Source organism: Leptopilina boulardi, unplaced genomic scaffold (assembly GCF_019393585.1).
Source record: "Leptopilina boulardi isolate dan_hultmark-lab unplaced genomic scaffold, ZJU_Lbou_2.1 LbouV2_31, whole genome shotgun sequence".
Lineage (NCBI taxonomy): Eukaryota > Metazoa > Arthropoda > Insecta > Hymenoptera > Figitidae > Leptopilina > Leptopilina boulardi.
This window is the reverse complement of record NW_026137874.1, coordinates 3,058,182-3,080,092: the sequence shown is the minus strand read 5'-3', so window position 1 is coordinate 3,080,092 and position 21,911 is coordinate 3,058,182. Positions and strand designations below refer to the sequence as shown.

The 21,911-nt window shown below is 25.4% G+C and overlaps 2 protein-coding genes and 1 long non-coding RNA gene across 4 annotated transcripts in view; 1 reads left to right on the top strand and 2 right to left on the bottom strand.

The window, feature by feature from the left end:
• Positions 1-2,339, bottom strand: part of LOC127283376 (receptor-type tyrosine-protein phosphatase kappa) — a 61,055-nt gene extending 58,716 nt beyond the window's left edge. The window contains exon 1 of the mRNA XM_051308203.1: positions 1,835-2,339. The gene's annotated coding sequence lies outside the window, so the exon portion shown is untranslated. The remainder of the gene's footprint in view (positions 1-1,834) is intronic.
• Positions 2,340-6,861: 4,522 nt separating this feature from the next.
• Positions 6,862-12,561, top strand: LOC127283382 (uncharacterized). 2 transcript variants are annotated; one of them, XR_007843346.1, is made up of 2 exons: positions 6,862-6,935; positions 9,570-12,561. It is a non-coding gene; the product is annotated as an uncharacterized LOC127283382 (long non-coding RNA). The 2 variants fall into 2 exon arrangements; XR_007843347.1 differs by having other exon boundaries at positions 6,876-6,927.
• A 909-nt stretch (positions 12,562-13,470) lies between these two features.
• On the bottom strand, positions 13,471-20,980 carry LOC127283375 (protein bicaudal D). Its single transcript, XM_051308202.1, has 7 exons — positions 20,533-20,980; positions 19,802-19,942; positions 18,821-19,657; positions 18,583-18,729; positions 15,883-16,312; positions 15,410-15,664; positions 13,471-13,882 (listed from the first exon to the last, which is right to left on the bottom strand). Exons 1-7 carry the CDS (start codon positions 20,737-20,739, stop codon positions 13,599-13,601), a joined length of 2,301 nt encoding a protein of 766 aa, XP_051164159.1. The 5' UTR covers positions 20,740-20,980; the 3' UTR covers positions 13,471-13,598.
• Positions 20,981-21,911: the final 931 nt, after the last annotated feature.

The window sequence follows — 21,911 nt, the reverse complement described above, 5'->3', positions numbered from 1 at the left end:
AATAAATATTTATTTGGATCAAATAATTTTTATTTGAACTACCTAAATAATTTTTATTTGAATTAAATAATAATTGATATAAATAAAAATTTTTTTGATTTTAGGAAAAAAAATTTAATTTAAATTTATCAAAAAAAAACTTTCTTTTAAAAAAATACATTTTTTAAAGAGTGAATTATGTTAAAAATAAATCTAGGAAATTTAATCAAATATTCAGGAAACCCTTTGGCATGAATTCAACTTTCATGTATAGTATATTTCCTTATAATCAATATAGGCAATTGAATTATTTTATTATTTGCATTATACCTACAATTTTACATACGCAATGAAAATTTTATTATTCATAAAATTTGTTAATTATTTTATTTATTTATATTTTTTTCCGTTTTCTTTTTTTTAATTAAAATTGGTATTTAGAATTTTTGAGAATTTATACATTTGTAAAAATTTTTAAACAGATCATCCGAATTTTTAGTAAAAATTTATTTTAATTTTAAAAATTGCTATGTTTTAATGAAGTTCTTCTTCAAATTTAATTTATTATAAATTTTTGTTTCCGTTTGGAAAAAAATTAAAAACTTTAAAAATAAACAAAGTTCGTTTATTAAAAGCAAAACTATTTAAGTTTCTTTGAAAAAATGCCAGAATTTATGAAAATACCCGTGTGATTTTATAATGATTATTTTGTTTTCTTAAAAAAACATAAAGTGGTTTTTGAAAAAAAATTGCTTGGAAAAATTCAAATCCACATAAAATAGAGATTGAATTTTTCATTACAATATTTCATTTTTCAAAGTAAATAAATTTTAAAAATAAATTTAATAATTTATGAGGAAAATATTTTTTTTTAAATCTTGATTTTTCTGAAAATAATATTTTTACTTAAATTTTATTATTTAATTTTTAATTTCAAATAGCATTTTTTTTAACGAATAAAAGTGATTTAAACAGAAAGTTTAATGTACTTGAACGAAATTAAGTTCCTTTATTTTTAAGTGAGTCAAAAAAAAAAAAAAAATGGAAGTACTTTTTTTGTTATAAAAAAACACAGAAATTATTGTGCTAGAAGAAAATTACACAGTTCTAAACTGTGTTTCAATAAAAAAAAATTAAAAAAATTAATAGTTGGATAAATAATATTAATTTTTTAACTTTAATATCAAATTTTCCGAAAAGACAACCTGGATGTACAAAATCAGTCGAAAGTTACGTTTGAACCAAATATACTATTTTTAAATAAGTAAATATCTTTTTTATTAATATTTTTTTCATTGCAATTAAATTTAATTTTGCTTAAATTCAAATTTTATTTGCGTTAAACAAAATTTATAGGTGATAAATAATTTTTTCTTTTATTTAAAACAAATAAAAAGTTATTAGGGTTTAAAACAAATTTATTTTTATTTGAATCAAATAAGTTTTATATGTCCCAAATAAACGCAACTAAAAAGTTTTCTCTGAATGTAAATATTTATTCTGATTAAGCAAATTGTATTTCAAATAACAAAAAAAAATCCTATACAAAAGATAATATTGCATTTGATTCAAACATATTGTAAAACAATTTTATTTTAATGAAAAAATAAATTAATAAAAAATTACAAAAATTTTTCTAAATGTCCCGTTTAAAAGAAAATGGTCCATCTGGTTCAAAAGCATATTCTTGTATGTAATACTGTTAAATTTTAATTAATAAATCAATATTAATGCAACAATGTTTCTAGCTATGAATTAATTTTTAAAATTAATTATTAACTTTTTTTAATTACAAAATCAATAGACATAAAAAAAAATTATTCATGCGAAAAATTAAAAAATTAGTTTCACATACCGTGGTGAAGGTGAATCAAATTAAGTAATAATCACCAACACAATTTTGCCATAAGGACCACGCACTGAAAAAACAATTTGGGGGGGGGGCTATTAACATTCGCTGTTGAGAAAGAGGGAGTAACAAAAAATTTTCACAAAATACCGGCAAATCGTTGTAAAATTGTCACGAAAACAACGGCTGCCGGGCGAATGATATATGGCGGGGATCAGAAAAAGGGTTGGGGGGGTGGGTTGAAAGGTACAGGTTGACAATCTTGGAAAAGGGATAATGGCGCGAAACTTGAAATGGTAGAAAGTAAATTTAATTTTTTTTTTTAATTTTGCAAAATGAGTCACGAATTTATTAAATCGCACAAGAAAATAATAAAACAGTGCGCGACGTCGACAAACCGGGAAATGAATATAAACGTCGTCGCGGTTTTAAACCGTCGACGACGACGACGACGACGACAACGGATATATAGTGTAACGTTGACGATCGGAGGGACACTGGTTTCATTCGAGTCGTTGACGAGTGTTGGTTTTGGAATCGCTGAGGATGCTGTGGGTGGTGGTAGGGGGGGCAAGAGTGGAAATGTGGGAGCGAGACGGAAAGAGGTAGTGAAAAAGAGAGAGAGAAAGAGGTACTCGAACGGCGTCGGCGTCGACGTCGCCGTCGCTCCTTGCCGAGGGCGTGGCCGCAGATTCCGAGGACACTCGGCAACTTGCTCTGCACTGTCAAATCTTCTTCTCTCGCATTTCACTTTTTTTTATACCTGTATATACATATATATATAGTTTTTCTATATAGCATCAGACATTTTCTGTTCTTCTTTTTTTTTAGTTTCTTGCCGTTGAGGTTAAGGTCCGATGACCCTTTTTCTTTCACGTAACGTATATTTTTTTATATCTGGAAATTATTTTTTGGGGGAAATATTACAGCTGTAATTTCTATTTTTTGTATGTTGAAGTAATTTTGTTTGAAAAAATCTCACCTTTGGAAGGAATCGAACCCTGGTTTTTTTTCTCGCAAGTCCAGAACTCTAGTCACGGGACCACGCATGCTTTTCAACTAACAACTTCATTTTTAGTTTACAGTATTTAAAATATTAATTTTCGAAAGTAAAAATTTAATTTATTGATATTTTTTAATATAATTAATACGGTCTAAAATCATTATTTAAAAATAAATAATTTTGCCGTATTTTAAAAATTAATTTAAAATTCTTTAAAATAACATTTTTTTCAGCCATTGGTAATAATAAAAAAAAATTTTCTGAGAACACTAAAAAATAAACAAAAAATGTTTTGGTAAATTAGAAAAGAAATTGAGAAAAATATTTTCCATCAATGCTCAAGTGTTTCACAGTAGATACAAATATTTTTGGTCAGACGATCACTTTCAGATCACAGGCATTTCTATATACATATATGTATATGTTCTATACATCTATTGTACGTTTCTCGAAAATTCAAAGTCACATATACAATTGAAGTCGTTTCACAGATTTCTTCAATTTTTATTCCAGAAAAATTCAATGGATTATATATTCGAACAAGAATTTAAATCGAAATTGTTACAACTTCTCCTTTCGACTCGGTGCGATTCAAGCGAAAACTATAGGGAAACAATTTTTTTTTGTTTTGCATTCAATATATTGTATAACATTTTCGAGAAAAGCCGAAAGAAAGTTACAATAAATTTTTAACAGAAAAAGTTATTTACAATTTTAAAAAAATATATTTAAGTTTAAACAAATTTTCATTTAAAATTTTTTTAAATAAATTGTTAATTAAATTTTTTTTTTTTTCTAAATAATTTATAAAGATTTTGAAAATAATATTCAAATTATGTGATAACTATTACTTTGCAGCATTTTTGGCAGTTAAAATATATTCGTTAAAATTTGTACTATTGTCTTTCTGGGACCTGAGCAGGGTAGAATAGATTCTCATCTGTTTTAGAATATGTTTGGCGGATGTAATAAAAACAAGATTAAAATATACTTGGTATGCAGTGTGTGCGCAGTGACATTGTCTCTTTTGTCTAATGAATATAACATATATATAGTCTTTCTGGTATACCTAATTCTAGTTGCAGAATAAATTTTTTATTTTTATTTTTAAAAAATTGACAATTGAAATAAATGAAGAAAAGACCTTTTGCAAACGCAATTGATATATAAAGGTTCACACATCAGTATATAGATCAAAGGTAAATTAATATTCCAGGTCGATGTCGAAGTCAAAGTCAAAGATATGGATAACGAAGTTTAAGTGTTATTATTTTCTTCTCCCTTGTGATTTGAGATTGACCTGAAATTCATTTCAACCCTTCATTTCTGAATATCTTTTCAAAAAAAAAGTTGTTTATGTTTGGACGTCAATTGCTCCATTAACCGAGTGACCCTTTTCTATAAAGAACTCGCAAGATGTGACCTACAATTCAAAGATGTCACACGCGATTTTTTTTTTTTTTTAAAGATTCTCATTGTTGATATGTGTTGCAAAATTTGAATTAAATAAATTTTTTTACAGGTAAAATTTTTAAAGAAAATAATTTATTTTATGGTTCGAATTTCGATTTCTAAGGAAAAAGGAAAAAAAATTGTTAATAAAATCAAAATTAAAATAGTTTTTAAAATATATATATAATATTGTGATAGTATTTTACTTCGAGATGAACATTAACCACTCTTTCTCTCTCGCGTTAAATTAAGATCGTTTCTTCGATTTTAAATATAAAATGAACTTCCCAAAAGTTTCCCTGGAGGAAAGTTTCAGGATTTTAATTTTCTTTCCAACGTGTCTGAGAAAAGATTGTTTTCTCCGCACGCAGTTATTACAAATTGGATGTCTGTTTATATATATAAGTCTTGAGAACACAAAATGAAGGAAATTGTGTAAAAGTTGCCTTGCGAATATAAACAGGTCAACTTTGAACTTTTATAAAGAATATGGAAATTTATTTTCAAAAGGAAAGAATATAAAATCTTTAAATCTCTTTTTGATATATAGGGGAGAGTGGACAACAGTGGATCAGTTGTTTACAGTGGATCATTTCAGAATTCTAGAAAATGACTTCAAAAAAAAAACTCTAAATATAAATGATGTTAACGTGAACCCACTCATTTATATTAAAAAATTTGGTAGCATTTTTTTTTTAAATTCATCCACTGTAAACCACAAAATTTCTACTCAGATGAATTTTTTTTTAAACGATTTCCATTTCCCTGAATCTTCAGTATATTAGTTTCAACTTCTATTTACACGCGAATTTGCATTTACTATGAATAAATTCTTAAATCACTTAAATCACATTTGACAGAATTTCCATTTTGCTGTTCAAAAAAATATTCCATAGAAACATTTCAGAGCAAATTTTTATAATTCCATTTCTGCAAAGTAGAATTAATGTAAGTTCAAAGTAGGCTCAATGCAGGTTCAATGTAGCACTAATTTCGGTCCAATGAATTATTAAAGTAGTCTTAATGCAGATTTAGAATCGGTTCAATTAATGTTAAATTAGAATTAATGTAGGTTCAATCTAGACTCAATGTAGGACTAAGTAGGATTAATGTATGTTCAAAGTAGGATTAATGTAGGATCAAAGTAGGTTTAATGTAGGTTCAATGTAGTATTAATTCGGGTCTAATATATTTTAAAAATAGATTTATCCAACATAGGCTCAAAAGTAGGTTCAATGTAGATTTAAGAAAGGTTTAAAGTAGATTCAAAGTAGTGTCAAAATAGTTTAAACTTTGCTCGTTAAATTCTATTTTGTGTCGTGTATATATATACGACAACAACAACAACGAAGAAGAAGAAGAAGAAGGAGGAGAAGAAGAAATAATATAGTTCCGGTTGAGGTGGAATAATCTGATGCGCGGAGTTGCGCGCAGCATATCCCAAAAGAGAAGGCGCGTTACACGTTTGCAATGAGAGAAAAGATGTTTCATAGTTATTTATAATTTTGAGGGTCACCTGCTAACCTTGCCCGACGTGAACCGTCAGGCATGTCACCTCTCAGAACTTAATAGAATGCCCTCTCGAACGGATTCGTCAACGTTCCAATTGGGTCAGGTCCATCGACTGTGAGAGAGAATTCATGCAACTGAACGCACAGACACATACATAGATAAACTATCGCGGGGGCTTCGAACCGAGAAGCCCAAAATAAAAACAACAATTCTTTTCGAATATATAGCACACCTATTTCTTCCGGATGATGCACTATGTATATTCGCAAAAATTACACAATAAAATCATTTCTCGAATTATATATTGAGTTGAGAAATTTTATACCGATCAAATGGGTGGGAATTTAGAAACTCTAAAATTATTTCTAATTAAATTCAATTATTTTCTATAAAATGAAGTAGAAAAATTTATTGTCCTACTAAACTTGGAATTAACTACTGGTCAGATGTTCACAGTAGTTATAGAGAATTTCGGTCAGACCGCCAGGTTCCAGATCATTCGCTTTTACCTTGTATTTTACTATATCTATCTATATATGTGTGATAGCAAATGATTACTGTCGAAAATCCAATCTATTGTCTCTATTGTATCATTTAATTACATTCCTTCAAATCAATCAATAAAGTGTTTCTCTAATTGTAAATAAATCAATCATGAAATAGACAATAATGTTTTATTTCCAATTTTTTTTTACTTATTAACATAAAAATAATTAATTATTATGAATATAATATTAATTAATTCTATAATTATAATTTAATTAATAATTATTGTTATATTTATTTTACCATATACACAATTTGATTAATTGAACGCAAAAATTTTTTTTTTAACATTTTGACTAATTCGTATATATACGGTAAAAAAATGAAAAAAAAAGTCAGGGGATACCCTCTAGTTAAAAAGAAAAGTTATATTTGGCCAAATATTTTCGAAATGTATAATATATAAAATTGTATAGTGAATTTTGTATTAAAATGTGTGTGTTGCCTTTTGGCTGTGATCCAAAATGGCAAAGAATTCCTCGACGAGTCAGAAGCGTAATTAATTCCAGAGTTATTATTGCGGCATGACCGCGAGGATCATTGGAGAAGAGGTATAGGAACGTTAAATACATTCACGCTAGTGTGCGTAAGTGTGTGCGTATATATTTATGGCATTCCAATATCATGAAACATTCGACCGGGGCTAACAAAAAATAAAAAATAACTCAGAAAGTCAAAGCTCTTGGCCTTTTCCAAGGCCATCGTTAAGAAATTAAAAAAATAATTTTTAAAATTTCAAATTTTAATTATAAACTATTATTATTATTTTTTAAACGAAAGAAAATAATTTCTAAATATTTATTATATTTTCATAAAAGTCAAATTGCTAATTAATTAGTCACGCCTAATATTTTTTTACGTCCGAAAAAGAAAGAAAATGTAGCTAAAAAGTCCAATTTTGAAAACGATTTTTCGATATATTTATTTAAATATTTATTTCATATAAAATTATTATTATTAATAGATTGAAAATTGATATTGAGCTATAAAAATTTAATTCTATTTAATTAATTAACCTAATTAATTTAATAAATTAATGAAAATATAAATTATGCGTTTTATGAATAAATATAAAAAAAAGTAATTATTAATTTTCAGTAAAAATAATATTGGAAGGGGGATAAAAGAGAAATAAACATTTTTGTGTTACAAATGATTATTGATATTTTTAAATTTATATTACAAAACGGTTTCCCAATGCAATTAATGCATATTTATGTACTCTTTTTTTTTGTTAATCTCAACTTTCAAATATCATTCAAATGTAATCAAATTAAAGTTTCCATCATTATAATAGACACGTAGACATAATTCGACCAGTAAAAAAATATAGATTAAAAATTATTTATTTTGAAAAATAAAACAATTATTTAAAAAAGTTTGAAATCATTGAAATAAAAATAACTCTGAAAAAAAAAATTTCTTAAATTAATCAAAAGTGAAAGAAATGTTTTTTTAAACTCTATATTCTTTTTCATTCTCCCGCGTGTCTATTTAAAAAAAAGAATCAAAAAAACTTATTAAATTTATTACTTTAAATAAAATTACAATCTAAATATACGTATGATGATGTTAGTTCACAATCTACTTTGGACAATTTTTTTTAAATCGTTGCTTCAAAGATAAAGAAAAGAAATGTGTTTTTTTTAATTATCAAAAAACTGTCAAAAAAGCGCACTTATCAAATATATTTCAGTTTTGCATAATGCACACATCACACTCGATTAAATATATTATTAAATTTATGGGCAATCATTCTACCTCAAGTTTTATAAAATGACTACTATTATTATTACTATTATTATTATTTTAAATACGAGAATATCCCACTGGTATTTTTTTGCAAAAATTCAAATTTTCCCCTAGTTTAATATTTATATATGTATTGAATAATGGTGTGTGAATCTTATTTCACATACATTATAATGAAAAGGATTGGTCGTTATAATAAAAATTGTATATTATTTTATGCTTTTTTCTAAAAACACTAATGGGATTCTCTTCTGCCAGGAAGCAACTCTAAAAGTGCATTTACATTATTTACATATAATCGAGTCCATTATGAAATGTAAGAACAAGAAAATCATTTCAAGAACAATAATAACTATATAGAGTGTGCAACAGTGTGTAAACATTAAAATTGCCTAATTGTTATTAGTTAATTAATTTATTATTATAGTCCATGACTTACGATATTTATTAAAAAAAAATCAATACGAAATAGCTTACAAGATTTTCTTAAATAAAATTAATTGAGCTCTATATTCATCCAGTTTTTTTATGATTTAGACAATTTTTAAATTATTTAATTTTTTGATAAAATTATTTAGTTTTTAATAAAATTATTGTATTTATATATTTTAAATTATTATTTATTATTTTTTATCATTTTTATCTAATAAAATAAAGTTAATCAATTTTTAATTAAATGGTTCAATAAATTTTTTTTTAATTTTCAATTAAATTATGATTTAAGGTAATTAATTAGTTACAAGCTCCGAAATAATATGGAAAATTGATTCATTAAATTATTACAAAGTTCATTACTAATTAATCAAAATTTATAATTCAAATCAGAATTATGATATTTGAAAATATTTCCAATTAAAAGTCATAATTGATTTCTTTTTTGTTAAATTATTACCTAATTTATATTTTTTTTATTTAATTTTATTAAAAATAAATAACTTTAATATAATTTATTATTATTGCAAAGATATTATCATTATCGGTATTGTTATTTTAATTATAATTAATTAATTATAATTAATTAATTATAATTAATTAATTATAATTAATTAATTATAATTATAATAATACATGAATATTAAATACCTTTAAAAGAGTCAGGAAAGAATTTACGAAATATTTAAGATAATCTTGTATAAATAACAATTTTTTTCCTCATTCGCTTAGAAATATTACAATATTTGAGTTTTAATGTAATTTTATATAACAATAGAGCGCACGACATGGACCCTAAAAGTGCAAACATATTCATTCATCATCGAAAAAAATTTATATGATACATTTAATATATTCCTATAATTATTCATCAATACTCCCAATAAATAATTCAAATTCTGTTACAATTTTGCTTAATAAATAATTTTACAAGATATATATGTATTTATGTATAATATGTATATTTTATTTATATATTTATATATATATATTACTATTTATAATACTAGATAATGATATCTTTCTATATTATTATTGTTACAGAAAACTCACACACACCACCGTAAGGATTTGTATATAGGTACCTAAAGGGACGCAATTGTAATTCAAATAAGGCGAGAGTAAATTTTTTTTATTTTTTTTTTTTCCTCTAGGATTTTCATATATGGCACGTAAGTAGAGATTTATTTATTTATATAACAAACATTTTTTCTTACTTTTACAAATGTAATTTATTTTCTTATTTCCTTCTGATTTATCTTTAAACTTATGCCGAATTTTATGTTATTAATCAATAAAAATATTATATTAAAAATTTTTATTGTAATAAATTATTATAATTAATTATAATTAAAAATAATAGGTATCATTTCTAAATATTAATTCAATGTATTATTACACTGATTTATTTAAATTTTAATAAATTTTAACAATTTGGACAAGTTTTTAAATTCGAAAAAAAACAAATATGAATTTGTTTAAAATTTCTTTCAAATTTCATTTGGAATTTTTTTTTCCAAATTATATATAATTAAATAATTGAAATAAATTTTTTTCTCAATTATTTAATTAAATGAGAAATATATCAACATTTTACATATATATAAGTAAAAGTCATAAAAACATATTTCATATATAAACTGTGTAAATTAAATTCGTAACGAAAACAAGTTCAAAGCACTCGAAAGGACTCGGGGTAAATAAGACAAAGTGAGAATATGGAAAAAAAAAGTTGAAAGGATTTCAAAGCAATCAAATTCCCGGTACGTCAGACTGGAAACGCATTTGAACTTTAAAAATCTTTAAATCTAAAATGAAAATAAAGTATGATAGAAAGAGAGTAAGAAGGAGAGTGAAAAATACTTTTTTGAAATTCATATTCTTTAAAACATCAAAAAACTTTTCTGTTTTTGTTTTTCTATTCGAGAAAAAAGAAATTTTTCAAGTTAAAGATTCTCATAAGACATAATCAGTAACATTTTTTATCGGTGAGAATAAAATAAATTCAGTCTCTTATCAAGGATGGAGTTTTTTTTTTTTCTTTATTTTAGTAAATCTTAACAATTTATCAACAATCTAAAAATAGCTTAGTGTTGAGAGTTATTTCCTCGTGTGGACCATTTTCCAATAATAATCTTTCGATAAAGAACGTCATATCGAGGGAAATTGAGCGACGCGCGGACGGCAAGGAAAAACAAAAACAAAAAAAAAATCGGTAAAATAATTCCTAACGGTGGTGTGAAAGAAAGGGAAGGGACGGTGATCTGAGGCTGGCTCGGTTTATGGACAAAAACTGACTTCACTCGTATTCAAGTTATACAAAAAGCGTTAAATCTCATACAATAAACAATTTTAACAGTAGCATAGTAGAAAAGTTGTTTTTTTATTTAAAAAAATTTTTCAGTTTTCATTTCGTTGCTATTATAATATTTTATAAAGAAAATGAAATAACGAAATAAAAATTTGTTTTAAATTAAATTATTGATAAATAAAAAAGAATAAAATTAAATTAAAAATTGAAAAATGAAAACCAAAATAATATTCCGTCATTAATGAAATGAAAATATAAATAAACAAACTCAAAAAATAAAATAGCAGTGTCTTTTATTCAGAAATGAAAAAAGAACCAAATACTTAATTTTCGCTAACAATACAACAGGCGGACATTTGTTATGACTTGTTAAAAAAAATCATCTTGTATAAATATAAATCTAAAATATGTATCTATATATATATATAAATATTAGAGAAAAACAATCAGTAAAATAATATTTTTAAACCGTAGATATATATATATGAAACTTGTCTACATACAAATAGATCGTAATTTTTTTTTTCGTTTCATTGTCAGCATTTTAAAATTAATCGCTCATAATGCCAATGTACAATATAATAATTATCGTTAATATAACAAAAGTCAAATTGACAATGACAAACAATGTAGTGTTTTAAAAATAAAAAAATCAGCGTCTCACGTATATATGCGAAAGTAACAACATTTAAAATTGATATACATTTTCATAATAATATTGAAAAACTATTACAATTAAATATCGATCAAAAATGATCCTATATATATATGATAAGGAATTTATTTTATTTATATCAACAAAATAAATTCATATCTTTCAAAAAGAAAACTTAAAAAAATTCACAATTCATCTTATACAATTTCTTTCTCTAATTCTTAAATTAACAACTTAATAAAATAAATTTTGATTTCTTTTTAAATCAGTCAGAAAATTGTGAATTTATGATAAAAAAAAAATCGCATCATTAAAAAGTGTTGCGACAGTCTCTGTCAAAATTTTATTTCATTAATAAAAGTACTGAAAAATGAAAATATTTTAATTTTAAAATATTTCAATTTTTCTTTTATATAGTTTTAAAAAAAAAGTTTTTAAAAAATTTTATACATTTAAACATTTTTGTGAACAGATAATAAAAAATATTTTTTTATTATATTGAAAATTAAATTATGCTGAAAATTTATTATGCAATTTTTGACGTAGACTGTTTATAAGCCAAATCATTCACAAAAACGAAAACAAAAAATAATAACATTGTTACTAGTGATGATATAATTTGTCAATATTGACGATAAATACTAAAAATTCAACAAGCTGCCATTTTAAAGCCATTTTTTGGACGCATTGATAAATCGAATTAATTACAATTATAATAATACAGCCAATCTTATAATTGGCTCTCTTTTCTTTATATAATAAAAATTAGGAGATTAATTTTTTTTTAATTACACAAATGCTTTTCATACAATCGAACAATTGAGATAAATAGATGTTCCATAAAATCAATTAGTCAAAATTTCCAGTGAATTGGATTTTTTTAATGTCAAATTTTTATTTAGTCGATTTACTAAAAATGTAGACTAACAGATTTCTTTGGAAAAATATTAATGCATCCCAAATAAAATTAAAATTGAATAGATAAAGCACGTGAGTCGTTAAAAATTTCTATTAAAAAAGAAATTGCAAATTAAAAGAAGTCGAGAGACGAAAAAAAATACGTGAAATCACAGACGAATTAAGTTACCGTCCAATCAAGAAAAATTCAACTTCTACGCAATTTCGTATTTAAAAAAGATGATCTTTAATTAGTATCACTAATTGAATTCCCTTGACTAAGGGTTTGATTATAGATAGTAAAATAAAATACTTTTTTATTTTACAAGGGAAAAAAAACTCCTATACGAGTTAAAGATTTAAATATAATATATATCATAGGGAGGGAAATTGATGAGTTTTTAAAAAATAAATTGTTAAATCATTAGTCATTCTTACTATCGTTATTAATTTTCTAATGTAGTTGCAACTCGTATTTTCTAATTTGATTATAAGCACTAAAAAACTTGGCGACTTACTATTGTCTCTACCATATAATACAATCTCTGTTGTATTTCATCTAAAAATGAAATTTCAAATTCTTGAGAATTGTTTTCTTTTTAGTCGTTAATCTACAACTAAAATCGTATTCGTTTAAAATGAGCAAAAAAAAAAAAAAAATATTTTGTAGATCGCATTGTCGATTGACTTATTTTTTCTTAACGTGTTCTTATTCAACAAGAAGTCAATTCGAAAAGCGTAATATGATTCTTGGACTTTTTTTCCTTTTTTTTATTTTAATTAACGATACTGGCAATGAGGAGAAGAGCATCACTCAATTGCTACGATATGGAGCAAAATTCATTTGGACAAGCGTTCGATATTCAAAATATTTTGAAATCGCTTGAAATTTTTTTTTCTTTTAAAATTGTCTCGCTCCACGAATCTAAAAAAAAAAAGAAATTTTCAAAACGAAGCGAGGACGGCGTCATCATTTATTCGTCGCGTGAATTTATTTCTTTGTAAAAATATTTCCGCAGCGTGGAGCAGAAACGAGATTTTTTCGATTAATAAAAACAATCGATTCAATCGACTATAAAATATAGTCGTATTTTTTTAAAATATAAATAAGAAATAGTCGATAACTATTATTAATATTATTAAATAGTCGTGTAATTTTAAAAACTTATCTTTTGTCTCAAAATATTTTGCTCCACATCTTAACCATTTTCTAGAAGAACTCTCTGCCCATGTGCGGACGGTTCGTCTGTTGTGGTAATCGAGGTGTTCGACCGCCTCTATTTCCACCAGTCGCGTGTCTTCGTGTATTTCTTAATTCACGATCAACTTCGTATTCTTCTAATTTCATTGTGAGACCGAGCTTTTGTTGCACGGCAAGGCGTAAAAGTTGATTCAATGTTTTGCGATCGTCCTCGGCGGCTGTTAATTGACGTTGAAGCTCGTCGATTTGTGTCACGTATTCCTCGCAGCGAGCAGCGAACATTGCACGTAAACCTGGGAAGTGTATGGTTAGCAGGGTTTAACACGAAGAAAGGATAAAGCGAAAGTTTTTCTAAATAGAGGACATCGGATTCATTTTTAGTTACTTAGGTCCGACTGTGATTCGATGTTTCAAATTATTTATTTTTTCTTTTTGGTAGAGAAATATATATTTTTTAATTCTATTTAAAAAAAATTATTTAAAAATAAGTTTTTGGATTTTTTAGAATTATAAATATTGTAATATTTATATTTAAAAAAATCGTATTTTAATATAAAAAACAAATTTAATTCGATTCCACGATTTGAGATCAAATTCAATTTTTGTTTATCTTTTTGTTTCAAAATCGATCAATATTTTAATAAAAGAATTAATAATTAATTTACATAGTGGAGAATGTAAGTTTTTGAGTTAAAATAGAAAAATTAAATTAATTGACTTTAATTATTGTCACGTAAAAATTAAATTAGAAAGAAATCTCAGAAATATCGAATCACTTATTCCTTATTACACTTATTAACCAATTATAATAATACGAGAAATAATACGAGAAATTATTTTATAAAAAAATTAATAAAAATTGCAAATTTCATGCATTGCTTTTTGTGAAACAAAGTGCGAGAACCCGTGTTTTTTTCATATTAAAATTCTACATTATAATTAAAATTGGAAAATGATTATAAAAATTACAACTTACTAAAAAAACGAAAAAATCATAGTGTGATATCTTTTAAGAAAACACCCTTTTTTGTACATATATATATAATTGAGCTGGTTTTAACGACTAAAAATGACTAGCTTTGGCACACACGAGGGGCTGTTAGTAAATTATTAATTGTTTTTTTCTTGTTTTGTTTTGTATAATAAATCTCTCTTGAGGAAATGTTATGGCATTGTTAAATGGCAGTACGAGAATTGCGAATGCAAACCACCAAATCCGCAGTAAGATCCACAGTAGCACAACTCCACACTAATAGAACTATTTGTATTAATACTACAAGAGGCGTGTTAGCAAGTGTGTTAAGTGCGTATTAGTGGAAGAAAAAAAAGGAGAAAGAGAAGAGAAAACACTCAAATTAGTACAGCTTTTCATATTGATAATTCTGACTATTTTGTGAAAAAAAGGACAAATTGAAAAACAAAACAATAAATTTGCATAATTGGATTTTGTTTTTGAAAACGTTCTACTCATTATTTGTTATTAAAAATAAATTCTTGCTCAAAAATTATTTTATTAATTATTTATTGTTAAGCTTTTTTTTATTAATTGTCAAAAATATAACTGCAGCGCAGGGTTTTTAAAATAGAAATCTAAAAACAAGATTAAAAAATATTCTTCAATAAATGAAAACTAATTTAAAAATTCAATTAATTAATTGCTTTTCTTTCTTTATGCTAATTATAAAAATTATTTTGTAATGAAAAACTGCACTTTTGTTTTGAGAAAAAAATGAATTCGAACCCTGCTGCAGTGCGTGAATGAAAAAAAAATAATTTAGCAAAAAATAAAACAAATGGAAAAATATGAGAAAAAAACTTACTTGAAAATGTTGCAGCATTTTCCTTTAGCACTCTGAGTTCATTTCTCAATTTAAGCATCGTTTCATTAACGAAGCTTTTTTCATTTTCATATTTACTCTTCAAATTGGTTAGTGCAACTTCCGCTGTGTTTTTGTTTGACTTGAGAACAGTTCTCAACGTTGCAACCTGTTCTCGTTTGGCCGAAAGTAAAGCTTTAAATTTGATAACTTGTTCTTGCAAATCCGAGACCTCAACTTTATTTTCATTGACCGAGGCTGAAAATTCAAAGGCTATTATTATTTACTACTCAAAATTACAGTTTAATTAATTACTATATTAATCAGAGCTGTAATGATTTGAATCAAAATTTAAATTAAAGTAGACAATAAAAATTATATTAAAAAATAATTTCAGTCATTTTGAATAAAGACTGGGTGTAATTTTCTTTTTTTTTTAATTATTTTCATATATAAATTAAAAGAAAAAAATTTACCTTCACAAACACTGCACATAGTTGTTTGCATGCCTTTGAGTTTGGAAAGTTCTATCGTGTGTTCAACAGCGCTTCGCAAATGTTTTATTTGATCCATTGCAGTCTCAATATATTTGGCAATTTCTTTTGCTTTACTGAGACTTTCGAGATCTTTAATTTTAATATCTGTTTTAAATAGTGTTCGACACCATTCAATTTTCTCGTTGTCCTCTTCTTTTTCAGGGACAATTTTTTCATGATCTAAAATAACTCTCGATGGTGTCTCACCATTCACCGTACAAACATGATGATATAATTGAGCTAATTCATCGGACATATTTTGTAAATCATTTTGAGCTGAATCAAGAGAACTTCCAGCTTCTGCCGCTAATTTTGAGAGAATACTCACGTCCGATTCTAGCAGCATACTTCGCTGTTCGGTGTCAAGAAGCTAGAAGGAAAAATTAATAAAAATCATAAAAAAAATCACAGATCAATTATAGACAAAAGAAAAAAAAAATAATCTCGGGTGAACAAACATTGTAGTTAATTTGGTATTGGAAGGGTCACTTAATCGAAATGCACAAAAAAGTTTTTTATTTAACATTTTTATTTTTGGGAATTAATAATGATTTAGTCTGTAATATTTAATTTCTTATTTAAAAAAAAGGATGTGAGTTTAAGGTTCATTGAAACGTTTCGAATCTATAAAAATAAATATTGCAAATTAAGTAATGAAATTCTATAAAATTAGAAAATAATTTACCTATTTTACCATAATATAAAAATATAGCTCTAATAGTAAATAAATTAAGGAAAATAACAATAAGAAATAATTAATTAACTTTCTGAAAATATAAATAATTTTAAAAAAATTATCTTTATCTAGATATAAAAATTTTATTTTACAATTGTTTAAAATAACTTTGGAATATTAAGTTTAAATATTTTTTAAACTATTTTTTATTAATTTTAATTTTAAATTAAAGTGCTTAGTTAATAATGTCTAATTCTACATTTTTTTCAAGTTAAAAAAGCATAAAAGCATAAGAATTTACATGCTATTTGAAAAGAGATTGAAAGTACATTTAATTTAAGAATTATAGATGGTTTTAAGATAACTTTTTTTCTTAACAGTTTTGCATAATTATTTCTAAAATTAATTTTTAACATTTACAACAATGAAAATTTAATAATAAAAAAATTTATGAAATAAAATAATTTTTTTAATAAATAATTTAAAAAGTTATATAATAAAATAATAATTTACAGAGAAAAGTTTCAATGATTGGAGAGAAAAAAAAATGAAAAAATTGATTTTCATTTATATGTACAGGAATTTCGATGATTTTGAGAGATCCTTAAATTTGAAAAAATGTATATTTTTGAATGTCATCAATATTATTGCAAATATTGTCGTGCATACAGGCTCTGCGAATACGAATCATGCTTACGTTAGAAGTGTAGAGATTTAATTCATCAATAAAATAATATAATGATTTTTAAGCACATTCTTTCCTCAAAGCCATTGTGCACAGCCGTTAAAATTTTTTGTTGATATCTATTCATCGTCATATTTCGAAAGATGATCATTCGCAATTTAATTGCCAACGCATGGATTTGAAATTTCTTTGTTTTATTTATTCTTCAAGTTAAAAATATTTTTAAAATAATTAAAAATGTTTAATTTGAAATTAATTTTTGAAAAAAATTTGAAAAAATTTAATTAAAATTTAAAAAATATAAAACAATTTTTTAATTGTAATTAAATTTAGAATTAAAAACACATTAAATTTGAAATTATTGAAAATTAAAACAAATTTAATTACATTTAATTATAAACAAGTAATTAAATTTTCAATTCAACAGTAATCAAATCCATTTGTCGGGAAAGAGAAATTCACAAATTAGTGAATGCAACGGTAACAGGGTTGATGAAAATCATGATTTTCATTTAAAGGTAATACCTAAAATTAGTAAAACCAAATTATTACTATTATATTATGTTTTTGAAACATTAAAAAATTCTTTTGAAATTATTGATGATTAATAATAATTGTCATTGAATGGGAGTTGAATCGTCAGCTTGTAATTTGTAAAGGAATAATGGAGCATGAATCCTGATTTCAATCAAACAACCCTGGTCAGCAGTTTTTTTTTTAAATGTCACGTTCGGTTAAAGTAATAATAATAATAATATATTTAAAGTATCAGAAGCAGTTTGTAATAAAGAGGACACTGTTAGGACAATGTGATAAGCTAACATAATCAATAAAGTTCATTAGAGGAGCGGAAAAACAAGTCGTTATTAAATGAATGGTAAATACGTCAAGGGGGCCACAAGCTCCGACCTTTTCTTGAAGGCTCTTCTCTGACACGGGGATCTGAAACGCCATAATTTTTCTGTTTCAACATTTCTATAACGCGGTTCAATTTTTTAACCAATACTTTTTTTTTTACTTCAGTACCGAATAATCCTCATCCTTTTTATTGCTAATTAAATTTAAAAAAATACATGTATTCAGTAAAAATTAAAATCAACGATTTTTTTCGTATTAAAATAATTTTTGTCGAATATTAGATAAAATTATATTTTTCCAATTTTTCTAATTTTATTTCATTTAAGAATATTTATCTTAAATTTTCCCCTAACTTTCTAAAATTATTGAATGACAGATTTAATTACAAAAACTTTACAAAAATTAAATGAGAAAAACTTACCTTATTTCTCAAGTTCGTTAATTCTGTTCGTAATTGTTGCGTCGAATCCGAGACAGTTAATCCCTTCTCTAAATCCGCCAAGTCCTTTTGCAGTTGTTCAATTTCCCGAGTTGACATTGTACTCCATTGATGGTATTGCACGATAGCCTATTTTATTAAATAATATTCAAGTTATTCTTCTTCTTCAAATTATTAACAAATCTTTCATCAAATTTAAATGGAAAAAAAAATCACTAACCTGATTGAGTTTATCAAGTGCAGTTTCCTCGCCTCTTTGCTCGGGTAGTTTCGAGTGTAAATGATGTAAAGATTGAACATGAGCTGCCAATTGAACGATCCTCGCGACAAACGATTGTAATTCTCCTTGACTTTTTTCAACGGCATATTGTGATTCACGTAAATTTTGTGTGAGTAAAGATTTTTCCGTTTCGGCTAATTCAAGTTGTTTCTCCAATTTTTTCAATTCATTCAAATGAATCTCAGAGAAGAGATCAACTTGTTTGTCAGCCGCTGATGTTCCTGGTTCTTGTGTTTTAAGATCGTCCTCAATTCTTCTTAACACTGGAGAATCATCCTCGCCATCGCTGCATAGATTTTGATCGTCAGTAATGCCACGTATTGATAGTGCAAGATTACTGAGATTATAAATTGATTCACTATTAATACGTTGATCGAGTTCTTTTTTTAATGCATATTTCGCTTCTCTTTCGGCTTGCAATGACTCGAGTGCCTCTTCCATTTGTTTTTCGGCAATTTTTTTCAAATTTGTCAACTCCTCAACTTGACTATTGAGAAGTTCAACCTCCTCGGTTAACCTGCGTATTTCATGTTTAACACCTTCAAATTCAACTTGACTCGAACGTAATCCTGACACTTGTTTTTGTAGCGATATATTTTCATCCTCCAATTCACTGTAGTCTTGTAAAAGTCGAGTTTCACGAAATCGACATTCTCTAAGTTCAGTGCGTAGGGTTTTTCGTTCAGCCTCCGTTTGCAAATGATCCTTGCCCACTTCCTCACGTTCTTGAAGGGCATGATCTCGCTCTGCTTGCACGCGCTCCAATTCATGTCGCAACTGCGGCCAAACAATTTATTATTTTTAATTAATAAGTACTTTAACAATTATTTTTCTTATTTAAAACAATAATTATAATTATTTATAATTTACATTATTTTAAGAGAATGTAATTTTCGTAACTTTTTAAATATTTTTCCATACCTGTTTCGCTTCATTTTCTAATTCTATAATTTCTGTTTGCAGAGATGTTTCACGTGCAGCACTTTCGTGAAGAAGACTTTCTTCTTGTTCTATTCCACTTTTTGTCGTTAACTTGGTCGTGGTCTGGAATTTTGCTAAAGCCTGGAAAATAAATACAAAAACGACAATAACATTATTGTAAATTAAAATTTACTGTAAAATTCATTTAATAAAAAAAAAAAAAATACCGTCGTGTAATCTAATTTTTAGTGTACATAAATTTCTCTCTCAAAAATTGAGGCCAAGTCAACGTGCCAAAAGAATTTCCAAACTAATAACATGACAAATTACTTCCAAGAATGCTAATGCAACTTACATTGAATTTAAATGAACAAAAAAATTAAAGTAATTAAGTCTTTTCACGCAGATAATTTAAATATTAGAATCGACTTATGTCATTAGCCTTAGAAATAGTTCTACTATTCTTATCAAAATTCACAATAAAAGATAACAAAAAAGTTTATTTGACATAAATTTAAAAATATTCCACTGTAACCAAATATATATTGTAATTAAAAATACCAAAAAAAGGAAATGTCAATAACATAATTATCAGCAAAAAAATAAATACTTCAAATTTGAATAAAATATGAATTAACAAAGAATTCATTTAGAATCAAAACGATGTGTCAAAAATAGAATTAAATATTTTAAAAAAGTACATAAAGGAAATATGTAAAAGTAGAACTAACCTCTTGTGTGATGTCGAGTTCGTGCTTGGTATTTTCATAAAGGGACTCGAGGTCACTGCACTTTTGTTCAAGAGCTGACTTCTCCTCGAGTAGAGCGAGACCATATTGGGCTGATTGTATTTTTTCCGTTGAAGCAAGATCCAACTCACGGTAAAGCCTTTCAATTTCAGCCCGTAGATCGGCAACCATGGCCCCTTCAGTGGCCATTATTATACTTCATATAATCTCTGTTTCCTGGAGGTTGCCTTCATATACGTTACCGCACACAAATTGAAACACTAACTACTGCATCTTCCAATTTATCGCGAGATGACATTATTTTGTCAAATTTAATTATTCTATTCTTTTTTTAAAAAAATACCATTCCGGCCTCATAATTCAATAAAAGTTTTGACAGAAGGCCAGATAACGGACCGCGCTGGCTGGTTAACTCTTGTAGGTGAGCCAAATTTTCGTTTTTCTCATATTCTCCGAGTTCAATTGAGCGACTGTGTCTCTTTTTACCGACAGTCGATTAGTATTCACGCGCGAAAATTTGAATTTATTTTAATAAAAAAATACGTTTACTAATGAATTTATAGCATATTTATTGATAAATAATTAATAATTTAATTAATTAATTTAAAATTAATTATTACTATTTTTTACAATTAGAATTATTATTCGGTATTATTTATTTACTACATTATTTATATAATACGTATGTTTATAGTATAAATAAATAAATAAATATATATGTTTATTAAATAATAATTTATTCATAAATATCTATATGTTTATTATTAAAAATCTTATTTTAAGAAAATTAATTACAAAATTTGCTCGTGAAAACTAATCGACTGTCGGTAAAAAGAGATATAGTCGCTCATTTGAACTCGTTATTTCAGCCCAGTGGCGACATCTAATCAAAGTTTGATTCAAAATTTGAATTTAAAATTTGCGCACTTTTTTATGGAGAATTTCATAAGTTAATTTTAATAAGCAGACAATGTAGATTAATTTAATAATTTTTGAATAAAAATATATTTTTTATATATAAAATATAGTAGTAAATTTGTAAGAGTGGGCAGTAAGAGAAACTTTTCATATACCTACAGTGATCTTTATTATCCAACGACGATAAATATTCCAGCTCGAAATTCTATTTAATTTTCAGTTGTTGGCAAAAGAAAAAAACTAAAACTACATAAAAACTAAAAATTTCTTTTTAATATTTTTGAAATTTTTTGTTTAAAAAAATATCTTTAACATTGAGACATAAATATAAATTTTTTTAAAAATTAAATAATTATAATTTATATATTTATTTAAATATTAATTAATAATTTTTATTAATAATAGTTTATATTTAATTTATTTATATATAATATAATTTATAA

Excerpts from the sequence above, each read along its gene's own strand:
- LOC127283375 (XM_051308202.1), bottom strand. The coding sequence starts at position 20,739 with ATGGCCACTGAAGGGGCCATGGTTGCCGATCTACGGGCTGAAATTGAA. Across the intron at positions 19,943-20,532 it reads AACTCGACATCACACAAGAG|GCTTTAGCAAAATTCCAGAC; the intron begins GTTAGTTCTACT and ends TTTATTTTCCAG. Across the intron at positions 15,665-15,882 it reads TATGTGCAGTGTTTGTGAAG|CCTCGGTCAATGAAAATAAA; the intron begins GTAAATTTTTTT and ends TTGAATTTTCAG.